The sequence below is a fragment of the Triticum dicoccoides genome, chromosome 1B (assembly GCF_002162155.2).
Source record: "Triticum dicoccoides isolate Atlit2015 ecotype Zavitan chromosome 1B, WEW_v2.0, whole genome shotgun sequence".
Classification (NCBI taxonomy): Eukaryota; Viridiplantae; Streptophyta; class Magnoliopsida; order Poales; family Poaceae; genus Triticum; species Triticum dicoccoides.
The window spans coordinates 675,071,243-675,083,978 of NC_041381.1; the positions used below are offsets into that span (position 1 = coordinate 675,071,243).

Consider the following 12,736-nt stretch of genomic DNA (forward strand, 5'->3'; position numbering starts at 1 on the left):
CCCTCGCGCCGCCCCGCCCCGCCGCCGCGCTGCTCTCCAGCCCCAGCCCCAGCCCCACCCACTCGCAGCACGAGGACGAGCACGAGGAGGAAGAGGACGAAGAGGAGTACGGTGAGGATGAGGAGCTCGTGGAGGAGGATGAGTTGGTGGAGGTGGGGTACGTGAGCGGCGCGCACGGGGTGCGGGGCGACGTCCTCGTCTCGCCCCGCACCGACTTCCCCGAGCTCCGCTTCGCCACGGTACCCCCTATATCTCTCGCTCGTTCCCGGCTTTGTATGGTGTGATGCTAGTTGGCGGTCGAATTGAGCATTTTCTCGTCCGTTTGTTCGAATTCGGTTCTGGCAGCCGGGGAAGAGGTGGCTGAGGGCTCGCGCCGCCGGGAAGATGCAGGTCAGGGAGTTCGAGCTCGTCAGGGGGAAAGCACACACCGGGAAGAAGGGCTGGATCGTGCGCTTCGACGGCGTCGACTCCTTGGACGAGGTCTGCTTGTTTCCATTTCTGTGCCTGAGTCACTTGTTATCTCTGAATCTGTGGGTCTGAAGAACTAGTCACAGCGTTAGCGTAGTTAGCAGCAAAGTTAATTTATGGAACGAGCATTCGTAGGTAGAAAATCTAGCTATATGGTTAGCTTCTGATGCGATTTTGCTTGTGATTGTTCTTAGGCCAGGCAGATAGTTGGTTCGGCTGTTCTCGTGAAGACCGAGGATAGGCCGGAACTGGAGGAGGATGAGATCTATTCGCTCGATCTTGTTGGCATGAGCGTTATTGTCAAGGTACATATATATTTCCGCCATGATGTTTTCACCCACTAAGTTTCTGGTGTGTTTCATTTGTTCATTTCCATTACGAAAATGAGACCACATCATGAGTAAGGTGAAAATCACAGTGATATCACGCCTACAAGAATTGAATTGCTGTTGGATAGTTGGATGAAAAGTACATGTGGTATGTTGCTGGCTCTCTGGGTGGTTGCCTTGGCCTTGGCCCTTGGGTAATCAAATTGAAGGCATACACATCCTGTAAAATAGTACTATACTTATGTCATTCTTATGTAATCTTGTATAAGATACTTCAGGTTAAGTAACATTAAATACCAGAACCATATACTTTTTCCTATTAAAAAGCTGTGATATCATATATATAACAAACTATGTTACTGATAATGTTGGAACTTGTCATTGTTGCGTCGCCAAATTGCTCTTTCTACCCACTATAAGTAAGCACCACCATCAGAAAGTACACTGGCATTGATATATTACGCTGGCATTTCCTCCATAGATGGTTTTCTTCACAATTTTGATAATCAAAGTTAGTCCTTTTGTTTCCCTTCCTAGGATACAGGCAAGCTTGTAGGCACTGTTGCACAGGTCTTCAATTTTGGAGGTGGCGATCTTCTCCAGGTTATGGTTGGCTCTGCTGAGAATGCTGTGCAGACTAATTCAGAAAATCCGGATTCAACTCCATCCCGTCAGCACGTGTGGATTCCATTTGCTGAAGATATTGTGCCTGATATTGATATGGAGAGTAGAGAGATGTGGATTACACCGCCAAAGGGTCTTCTTGAGGTCAATACACGTCCTGAGAAATCAAAGAAAGAAAGGCGTGCGATGGTTAGGTCCGCGCCATCCTTTTGTTGCATGACATGATCCCTTTTATAGTAAGAACATGTCTTATCTAAAGAGCTATAATGTTGATAGTAGCAGCACTCCTGACTGTTGTAGATGATAGATGCATCTCATGTAACAGTTCTTTAAACAAGCATATGTGGTTGAAATGTCATGCTTAGGTTCTACTCCCTCCGTTCCTAAATATTTGTCTTTCTAGAGATTTCAACAAATGACTACATACAAAGCAAAATGAGTGAATCTACACTCTAAAAATATGTCTATATACATCCGTATGTGGTAGTCTATTTGAAATCTCTAAAAAGACAAATATTTAGGAACGGAGGAAGTAAACAAGATTGATGCAATGATCTGAGCTATTTTTTGCTGTTTATTGTGTTCTTTCAAATAAAGCATTTCTATTTTAAATCCTTACAGGATTGGAAGGAAAAGAAGAAACTACAGCGTCGCATAACTGCAGCAAAGAAGGTACTACATGAAATGGAACAGGGTCATATTCTGGAAGGTTTGCTATCAGGAGACAAGCTTGAAAAGGCTTCACTTGCTGAACAAATTGCGGGCATTGACTTTCAATTGTTCAAACATGCAATGCATAGTGTCAGCAAGCAGGTTGACAGGTACGAACTGTGGATTCCCGTTATTCCCTGTCTTGCCAAAGTATTTTCAAAAGAAGCTGATTTGGTCATCATCACGTTCACTAAATATTTTCTATATATTCATGAATGCAGTTCCAGAATGCTCCTCATATGTAATAATATCTTTCTTTCTGTTATTTTGGTCAAACAATATGCATTTGTGGTCTATCCTGAGTTTTTAATCTAACCTGCAGCTTACTCTTCGAAACTTTTGTCATTTTCAGTATGTCAAAGAATGTTCTTGCCAAGTCTTCATTAAGAAAAAATGTGATGAGGATACCTCGCGAGACCCTCATGAACCATGGAGAGAAAGGGAAGAATGTCTTCAGTGATGAATTTAGCAAAGGTCGTGAGATCCTTCAAAAGTCGAAAGCAGCAATCGTACTTATTACAAATGGCTCCGACTCTGATATTGTGGATGCTGAGTTTCAGAGATTGCTTAACTCTTTTAGTGAGTTAATGAAGGTATCCATTGTTCATGATGGCCACTGCATTGTTTTCTGTATTGGAACAGAATTTAGTGGCACCAATCAAATGTACTTTCTCCATAATTTATCTTGAATGTCATTTAGAAAATTATGAGTATGACCATGCTGCCATAAGGACAGACCGACACAGTTTTTGATTGTTCCATGTGTTGCCTGAAGTTGCGTGAAGAACATAATAATCGTAGGAAAGTTTGATAACTGCTAAGTTTGCTCTTCCTTACGTTCAAGGCTAGAATTAAGATACAGAGGTACTATTCAAGAATATGCTTTGGTGAATATATCATTTGAATTCTAATCTACTGTTTACTAAGGATAGAATTTACAGTGGGTATCAGTTAGTTGCTGCATGTGTATTGAGCTGTAAAATTTGCCTGAAAAAACGACTAATGCATGGACAAATCTTATTCGTTTTTGTTTGATGCAGGTTGAAGAAAATCATATATCTCCCCCTTTCATTATTATTTCTCCTGACGATCATGTGGATTCAGTTCGGAACTACTTGGTAGAGAATGACTATTTTGGTTTTGACAATCAGAAGGTACAGTACATTGCCCTACTATGAGTTTATGCAGGCGCTCTCTGTTTTGCCAAAAAAAAAGTGTGCAATGTGACTATTCGTTTCAATTTTTACACTTAATAGTTTAGCAGTTTCATTAGAGTTCACATTCTTGGTGGAACTGCCCACACCTCACATTTGTGTTATTGTACATTCCACATTGAACATTCCAGTCCAGAGAAGCAGTTACTTTAAGATTGCATTTTGAAATGTATGGAGAACCTGGAATTTGTTCTTGTGTATATAAGCTTACCAGCATATGTACATCAGTTCAATTGTACATGTAGCCTGGAGTGCTTGACTCTCTTTTGATTTTCAGTCTTAAGAGAATCGAGTGGCGAAAGGGGGGAGATCCCCGTCATGTTCAGTTATGAATATAGAAATCTTTCTTTGCCAGCATTATCTCTAATTTGTTTGTAACTTTGGATCTCAAAACAGCCAAACTACTCTGCTTTTTTAATGTTCCACTGAATCCATTTGCAGGTATGGGTCCTTGAAGAGATGAAACTACCAGTTGTCAGTCTGTCCTCTGAGCTAATGAGCAAAAAAATTCTGCTGAAGTCCCCATGGGAGATACTTCAAAGGCCAGCCGGAACTGGGGCGATTTTCAGCTCACTGTCATCAAATAAAATTTTGGAATCGTTCAATGCAACGGGCATAGAGTATGTGCAGGTATGATCATGTTGTGCCACTCGCATCGTGTTTCCCCCCATCTCGCATTTCTTCTCACTTTTTACTTTTTGTTGCGTTGACTTGTTCGTTCTACGAAATATAAATCTTCTCTAAAACTTCCGGCTACCTAAGCTCGTCTTGCTCTGCAGTCTGCAACTGAACACTTAAGCCTGCTAAAACAACATCAGCGAGAAGCATGCCAGCATTATAAATCGTTGAGGTCTCAACATATGAACTTAAATATCGGGGATCTAAACATCACAACTTCAAACTCTTCCTTTCATGAACAAGTTATATTTTCTGCTCTTATAAGAGCTGCCGTCTTTCTTTGTCTGGAACCGGTACCTGAAACGAACTTTACTTTCGGACAGATATGCAGCCTCTCCGACGAGCTAGTCCTCGGGCATCCTCTGCTCTTCGGTGCTGCAAGTTCCCGCGGCGTGGACGTCGGCATCAAGCTCCGCAAGACCAGCGACAAGACGGAAAATGGCTTCGATTTGATCCTTTCCATCGACCACCTGAACAAGATGTGCCGAGACGTGGCCAAGGCCAGGTTCTCCGCCCACCCCGAGCAGCATGAACACGTCGAGCATGTCGACGGCCAGTGGGTCGCCGTCCAGCCGGAGGCGCCGAACTCCCACCGGTTGAGCACCGATGTTACAAGCGTTCTGGACTCTTGCTCTCCTGACAAGCTGTGCGTCATGCAGATTGTTGAGTAGCGGCTAGTTGATATTTTTGCTAATGTACTGTAGGACTGTAGATAGCCAGCCACAACTAAGTACTCCCTCCATCCGAAAATACTTGTCATCAAAATTGATAAAAAGGATGTATCTAGAACTAAAATACGTCTAGATACATTTAGTTTTAACCATTTTGATGACAGGTATTTCCGGACGGAGGGAGTACCTTTTTTTTTGAAACAGAGGCAAAAGGTTTGCCTCATCCATTATTAATTAAGAAGAGAGTTGTCCGGTTAATTGACAGAAAATTGGGCGAAAACCGTCACAAATTTGCCCACACAGGCGAATTACTCCCCCTTTTTTTGAGTTGCCCACCATCCCCATGCTGCCTCTTACATACTGGGCATGTTTGACACGGGGGTTCTGGAGATCATAGGTAGCAATTGGGGTCATGGGGTCTAGGCTGGCTTCATTTGCGCAGCAAGATGCGCGTGTATATGAGTGCTTGCGTCTGTACTGTGTTAAAAAAATTGAGCGGTAAACCGAATACTTTGGAAGCTTTTCCAGGAGAAAGGCCGTAGGCGTTTGCCCTCCTCACCTCCAGGAGCAAATCGAACACCTCCTGTTTTCGAATTGCTCCCAACGGCCTCCGAGGCTTGCAGAAAATTGTTTGGTACTGCTACTGGATTTGACTGGAGTCTAGAAACCCAGTCCAATATCCATTAAGCATTCCATCTTTCTCAAAATGTGTTATTATACATACATGCGGTCAACGTCTTAAAAATGTTTTCTTTATTTACGGAATAACGTCTTAAAACTTCAACCACTGATACTCACAAAAGTATATGGATCAAACATGTAAAAATGATATCAATGTAGTATTTCCTTGCATACTACTCCCACTGTTTCATAATTCTTGTCGTGGCTTTAGTTCAAGTTTAAACTAAACAACAAGAATTGTGGAATGTAGGGAGTACTTTTTTCATGTCTTTTTACTCTGAACATATGTATTACGTATCAAAATTTAGTCAAAATAGTATACTGAAGACCGTAAAGAATCAAACACAACTTAAATTTTGAGACGGGAATACTAGTCGAATTTTGAGAAGATGGGAATACTGGTCCAGCCCTTTAAGAAAATTGCACGCAGCTTTCGACCAATCATGGTTTCCATTATTGTTCATCTATTACTTACATATTTGGCACAACACTATTCAGTTTGTCAATATTACTTACAAATCGGCGCAATTTGTCTGATTGCGTCAACAGTACATGTACACATGTTACAGCCTAAGAAAAATCAGTCAGTTGGTGGGTGCTGAGCTGACACTTTTCTCAAGTAGCTCCTATTGTTTTCTGAGCCCAAGACATGAAGCTCCAATTGCCCCAACTTGAATTCCTGAACTACAAGGATCTGTTGCTGTTGGAGTTGCTAAGATACACAGCTAGCTCTGTCAGGCATTACTGCAGAAATCAGCAAAAATCAGGCAAACCTCCCATATATTGCTGCCGCAACAGCTTATTGTGTAGGTGGATCGACACCCACAGATTCTCCTGGTATGCTTGTCCCTTAGATCCTCTGACAACGAATAATGCCTGCGGCGCCTCCATAGCATAACCATCTCTCGCTGCCTCTGTTTGTGTTCCATCTCAACCGATGCAGCGCTACAGATTTGGGAGGGAAGACCTCGAAGTCGTCTTTAGCGTTTTCATCAACTGGGCCGTTGTGCATGCCATCATTCTCCTCTTGCGTTAGAGCATCAGCTAAAACTAGAGCACCACTTTCTCGGCCTTCATCTAGTTCACCATCTCCGAGTTCTGGATCTACATGCTCTGCAGTGTAGTTCAGCAGGCATGTCAGGCAGTAAGCCAATGATATGACTTGCAGCAAAATGGAGAGGGTGTTTTACTTTACCCGAGTTAGTGAGAGTTCTTAGTTCCTCTTTCCGCATCTCGTCTGTTTGATCTACATCTTGGCATGATTCTGGACCCTTTTTCGTGACCAGAGGAACATTCGATAAAGGAGAGCTTTGCGGCGTGCCACCGATCTTAATGACTGTCCCCTCCTCTGCCAGTGAACCACAGAGGAAATAAGGTACACGGTTCCTCCCAGGTTTCTTCTCCCAGAATCTCTTAGTCAGCTACACGTGTGCAAATATTCATTTAGCACACAGATCTGGATGACAGGCACAATTAGATAATGAATACAGGCTAGCGAGTTCACCTGGAAGCGCACAGCAGTACCATCTACCACGCAATAAGCTGCTTGACCTGTATACAGGCAAAGAATTATTGCCAATTCAAGACTCATAGCGAAGATAACATTCCACCCGTATGTGCTTCAGTATGATATTTTTTTACGAGAAGCTACTCATTCTCCTTACTTCTGTATAGAGATTCATTTAAAAAAATATCATGTGTCCAAAATGTAGAGAGCATTGTTAACATTGTAAATATCACAAAAAAGAAAATCAAGTGTCCAAAACAGAATCTTATCAGAGGTGAATATTACTAAAATAATAAACAATTCAAGTATTAGTATATACGGCAAATAACATAATTATAAGCTTTATATTCATTTCTTTGAGAAAAGGTACCACCCAAGGCTTCTTACTAGGAAACTTGTAACTGCATTCTGCTTAGGCCGGATATTGACTATGATTAGGCATGGTTCTGGAAATGTACCAGTAATTTCTGAGACATGGACGTCCCATATCAAATATTCTGATAATTGATAAGTATGAACGCCCTGAGTTTTACTCCCAGCGAATGGCCTTCCGGTGACAGGTACATCATTGGCTATTTTAGGCAAGCTGAGGAACTTCAATGTACCATCTTCCAATGAGATGACAATACCTCTGGACATGAAAGATAGTAACAGTTAGCATTATTAACCGAGTAGACAGAATTTTTTTATAACCTGCATATATACATAGTAAGGCCATTGGGAGCGAAGTAGAACTTTCAGCCCATAGAGATTTTACAACTGTATTTTACTAATCCAGACCATACAGTTATAAACAAGGAAAGCCTAATCATGGACAAAAACACACAAAAAAGAGTGGAATACGAAAGTTTTGATTAGCCATCCTTCAATGTCAATTAATTCCGATCAAACATTACAAGCCACCTGAGTCCTATGTCTCCGCTATGTTTAGGACAAGCGAAAGGATAGGCCTGGGATCTATGTCATGTTCCTCAGGGGTTTATATACCTGAAAAGTGGAAACTACCAGCCTACCACTCTATAGACACAGCAGTTTTGACAAAAATGGATAGGCCTAGTCCCCAAATTACTTGCCTCACCAAGGAAAACATGGTTGCCTTACGATGCTGATATAGGGCATAATGGTAACTAAGCTATCTGATAAGGTTAAAATTTATTAACCAGATAAGGTTAAAAGATAGAAGAAAAAGTTGCATTGATTCAAACAAAATGCCAGGAAGAGCTGGCTTTACTTCAAGCACAGTAGACTTTATTCATCAGCAACAATCACTGTTAGTTGGGTCAATAATAAAGAATGTAACACATTAGATCTGTTAGAGTCCATGTAGTCTTTTGTATTTACCCCATTATATAAGGGGTTTCCTGCATATTTCCTACACCTGTACATGTATATATATACTGGCCTATGGCCTCATTGGAATACAAGTTGCATATTCCTATCATGGTATCAGAGCCGAGTCGGGCGCTGTGGGATCGAGCGAAGAGACCACGAGCGGGCCTGGCGGCAGGGTTGGTCTAGCCAGCCAGCGACGGGCGATCTGGCGATGCGGGATGGGCCTGGCGACGGCGGGCCTGGCGAGCGGGAGCGGGCGTGGCTTGCTCGGGCGAGTGACGAGCGGGAGGAACGAGATCGAGCGGGCCTAGCGGCGGGGTTGGTGGCAGGGCGAGAGAAACCTGCAGCCGGACCAGAGGAAACGCGGCAGCGGTGACGAGAAGAGGATCAAGCACGAGTTGCGCGTGCTAAAAATAAGAACCTATGCTCCAATACCATGAGTTTGAGGGGGGGTGTTAGAGTCCATGTAGTCTTTTGTATTTACCCCATTGTATAAAGGCTTTCCTGCATATTTCCTACACCTGTACATGTATATATATACTGGCCTATGGCCTCATTGGAATACAAGTTGCATATTCCTATCAAGATCCTCACAATAAAAGGAGCATTTCCATTAGTCATTTCCATGGGTAGATAAAGCCGTTTACTTTTTTCATGCCTAATCATAGTCAATATATGATTAGGCATGGTTCTAGATCATTTACTTTGTTCTCAAGAAGACACAAAACCTTTGCGTTTCTTTTCGCTGAAAAGGTAGAAGAGTTCGAAGTACAAGCTACAGCAGGGCCTAGATCAACACAAACGTAGAGCACCAATAGCAAAGCAACATAGAATTAATGGAGAATCATTTACGTTTTTAAGAAGCCATAGTTTGTTCTGTAAACAAATAATACAACTACCTTAGCAAGTTAGCATGCTGACATATCAGAGATCAAATGAGCCACGGATTGCATAAGAACATAAATAAACCATTTTTCTTATTTTCTTGCAAATGTGATTTGCATTTCAACTTCAATGAGAATAGTGATCTGCATCTGAAGTTACCTAGTTTTTAACTTAAGAAAAAAAATGGGAAACAAGACAAAACCAAGTCACTATCTCACTGGGTACTGAAGGAAGCTGAGTAACATTAGTGGCTGCAGGTTTTGTTTACTACAGAAGGAATGGGACATATTACTACAAATCAAATGAGATTTATTTGCTGCAAATGGAACAAAAATATTACCTTGCATCCTTTAACCAATGAAGACTTAAAACAGCCCTTGGGGCAGTAGTTAGTTCCCACAGAGGACGGTATGGATCTCTGCAACAAACGAGTTTTATGGATGCAAATCAGTATTCAAATATTGCAGCCCATTACAAAACAGCACAAGATGCATCTTTCTAAAAACTGCAAAGAGCAGTCAATTCGCTTGTGGGAAAAAAAATCCTGGGTGAAATATTAACCAAAAAGAGAAGAAAAGAAATTGTACTGACTATTGAGATAAACCTCAGTACAGCTACATATATGCAATATCGGAAATGGGGTGGCAAAGAGTAGTTTTGTCCACAACAAAGATTAGAATTATTGATTACAGTTCCTAGTAGAGTTTATGCTACCTTAAATCCCAGAATTTTAGGCCATCCTCTCCAGCAGTGACAAAGGTGTTTGTCTCTTCCTCACTGTCAAAATGATACGGGGTCAGAGTCAGTGTTTACCTTTTGGAATGGAATAGAAGTATAACACAACTTAGTACCTTACATATGGTGCCCAGGAGAGGGCTCTGATGGGAACAGATTCAGCAGTGACACACATAAAAGGTTTTGAATCTATACATTAACCAGAACAGCCGGTTAATATAACACACACAAAAAAAAAGGAGATATGCAGTTCAGGAAATCCAATAGCTTGCTCTTTAACATGTGAAAGTAAACAGTTCCTGAGTCAGACATGTCATCTGAATGGCATAAGTCATATGAAATCCTATGAAAAGGGAGGTAGCAAACCATTAGAATACCTTGTGCTGGCAAGTCTATAGAGAACTTCCATAAAGCAACCTGGAACATCAAAATCCAACAATGAAAATTCTCGGCGCATCACCTTCTAACCAAATGGTGCAGTTATTAGATCTAAACTAAGAAAATAATTTACTACAGGCAGAAAAGATACCGTTCCATCATGACATCCTGCCAGTATCATATCATGAGGAGAAGGCGACCAATCAACTGTCAAGGGAATGCTGTTTACCATTACAAAGAGGCAATGAATTAAAAATGAAAATTCATGCTGACGAATTTAACAGAAATTTTAAATCTGCCACCTAGTTTAATAGCAGCACGATGAAAGTAAAAGTTGCAATACCTCTGTATGTTCCCGCACTTCACTTTAGCACACCTAAATACAGGCCGCAGCTTTAGAAAGCGAGGGTCGGTACCCTTCATTAAAGAAGATGAATATATCTTCTGGATTATGCTTGGAGATGGAACTTCCCATCTGTTCACAATAATGAATAAGTACAAAAATGGTGATATTTAAAAATTGATGGCAAAACAATTCAAATTTATGCTTTAGCATAGGATGTACTCACACTTCCAGTGAGCCATTTCCCAACAGTACTGCAAGAAAACCCAAACGTGATTTCTGTTCTGACTGATTTGGTAAAGGAGGCTTCCATTTGATGTCCCAAGCAACTTTTCCGTTATGAGCTAAACACAAGACGACCCTTGGTAGATGAATGCCCTTGGGGATTGCAGAAAGGTTTGGGTTTTCTGCACAAGTAATTATATTATCATTTTTACTTGAATTTTTTATTTGAGCTACTTCTGTATTTTCCACTTCAACAATCATCTGGGCACTATCTTCAAAAGGAGCATGGCCAACTTGATTGGCAGCCTCACCATCATTCATTTCCATGAGCTCACGGTTAATAACTGTGCTCTTACGACCCACCAAACCAGCCTCATTAGCCATGTCTTCACTCATAGATGAACCCAATAGTTTGGGATTCTCAACAGAAGACAAATGATTATTTGGCATGATGGATGTATAGGATGTCTCCATCTTCTGTACGTCACTACTAAGAGACAGTGAGCAAGTCTCATTCGGAGCAGATTTCTTTGTAGGAGGTCGTACACGCCTTCTGGTGTAGACAAGTAATTCTTTCTTGCACTTTTCAACTGAGAGCACATTGTCACTTGGCTTGGGAGTTGGCTGATTGTTTTGTTCTTTGCCACTGGATGTGGTTGAAGAACTACACTCTGTGGAAACAGGCTTCTTTCTATGTTGGGCACTTGATTCTTCCTTGTAATTTGCATTGCACAAGCCAAGTGCTAATGATGTGGCATCAAATGATGCAGCACTCAAATGGACATTGCACTTGGTTTTCCTTGGTCTGCTCCTTGGTTTTTTCAGACTTGGTTCTGCATGATCAGCAGTAGTTGCAGGTTTTATCTTTCTTGGTCTCCCCCTTGGTTTTCTCAGACTTGGTTCTGCGTAATCATCAGCTGTTGCAGGTATTATCTTTCTTGGTCTCCCCCTTGGTTTTCTTAGACTTGGTTCTGCATAACCATCAGCAGTTGCAGGTTTTATCTTTCTTGGTCTCCCCCTTGGTTTTTTCATACTTGGTTCTTCATGATCATCAGTAGTTGCTGGTTCTATCTTTCTTGGTCCCCCCCTTGGTTTTTTCATACTTGGTTCTTCATGATCACCCGTAGTTGCTGGTTCTATCTTTCTTGGTCTCCCCCTTGGTTTTTTCAGACATGGTTCTGTGTGATCATCAGTAGTTGTCAGTTTTATCTTTCTTGGTCTCCCTAACGGTTTTCGAGGAACTGATGAACTCTCAATGGAGTTATTCTCATCTGGTATTTTTCTAGGCCTTCCTCTACAATTGCTCTTACTGTATGCAATCATTGACTGATGAGGATCTGCCTCTTCAAAGGGTGCTACGAGACACCAAACTTGAATGATACCTCTGCCAATCGATGGCATACCAAGCTTATGGTAAGAAGAACCAGGAGGATGAGTGTGACGCCCGGATAATTAGGCTATAGTAATCACGTGTTAATGATGCCAAGCCATCAAAGTTACTGTCGTTAATCTCGCGTTAGTTCAGAACCGATCCAAATTCAAATTTGAAAGAAAGGCAAACAACAAAACTTTTGAAACATTAAAACCAAAATGTTCGGTTTGTGGCAAATAATCCTTACTAAATATTTGTGAAGGAACCACACTTTTATTATGTGTTTTAATGCACTAAAATGATTTAAATATTAGCAAACCTGATTATTTAAATGCCTTTATAGATTGATAAAATATCAAACCAAATTAATTGGGGTCTAGACTTTTGTGGCGTTGGACTAAATCGAAATGTTCAAATTAGATGCAAAGTATATATTTTTACAGAACCTAAAATAATAGGAAACAAAAATAAAACAGAAAAGAAAAGAGGAAAATAAAGAAAATACAAAAGAGAAAACAGAAAACAAAAATAAGAGCAAACCCCCCGGGCCGTGGCCCAACTGGGCCAACACCCCCAGGCCCGG

General features: G+C 41.4%; 2 protein-coding genes across 2 annotated transcripts in view; one reads left to right on the top strand and one right to left on the bottom strand.

Annotated features, from left to right (window-relative positions):
- The window catches only part of LOC119350888, a 160,512-nt gene extending 155,490 nt beyond the window's left edge, over positions 1-5,022 (top strand). The window contains exons 2-10 of the mRNA XM_037618509.1: positions 3-239; positions 346-480; positions 663-773; positions 1,335-1,610; positions 2,043-2,242; positions 2,485-2,725; positions 3,173-3,286; positions 3,788-3,976; positions 4,348-5,022. Of these exons, the coding sequence (XP_037474406.1) occupies positions 3-239; positions 346-480; positions 663-773; positions 1,335-1,610; positions 2,043-2,242; positions 2,485-2,725; positions 3,173-3,286; positions 3,788-3,976; positions 4,348-4,695 (1,851 nt within the window). The 3' untranslated portion in view covers positions 4,696-5,022. The remainder of the gene's footprint in view (positions 1-2; positions 240-345; positions 481-662; positions 774-1,334; positions 1,611-2,042; positions 2,243-2,484; positions 2,726-3,172; positions 3,287-3,787; positions 3,977-4,347) is intronic.
- Positions 5,023-5,807: 785 nt separating this feature from the next.
- On the bottom strand, positions 5,808-12,211 carry LOC119349583. The gene is made up of 11 exons (XM_037617634.1): positions 10,783-12,211; positions 10,557-10,688; positions 10,365-10,434; positions 10,213-10,252; positions 9,952-10,024; positions 9,815-9,877; positions 9,441-9,518; positions 7,342-7,514; positions 6,881-6,927; positions 6,572-6,797; positions 5,808-6,489 (listed from the first exon to the last, which is right to left on the bottom strand). Exons 1-11 carry the CDS (start codon positions 12,180-12,182, stop codon positions 6,227-6,229), a joined length of 2,565 nt encoding a protein of 854 aa, XP_037473531.1. The 5' UTR covers positions 12,183-12,211; the 3' UTR covers positions 5,808-6,226.
- Between the last annotated feature and the right edge of the window lie 525 nt (positions 12,212-12,736).

Coding starts and splice junctions, on each gene's coding strand:
- LOC119349583 (XM_037617634.1), bottom strand. CDS start 12,182: ATGCCATCGATTGGCAGAGGTATCATTCAAGTTTGGTGTCTCGTAGCA. Junction 10,253..10,364: donor CAGGATGTCATGATGGAACG/GTATCTTTTCTG, acceptor TTGATGTTCCAG/GTTGCTTTATGGAAGTTCTC. Junction 9,519..9,814: donor CTAAAATTCTGGGATTTAAG/GTAGCATAAACT, acceptor CGTTTGTTGCAG/AGATCCATACCGTCCTCTGT.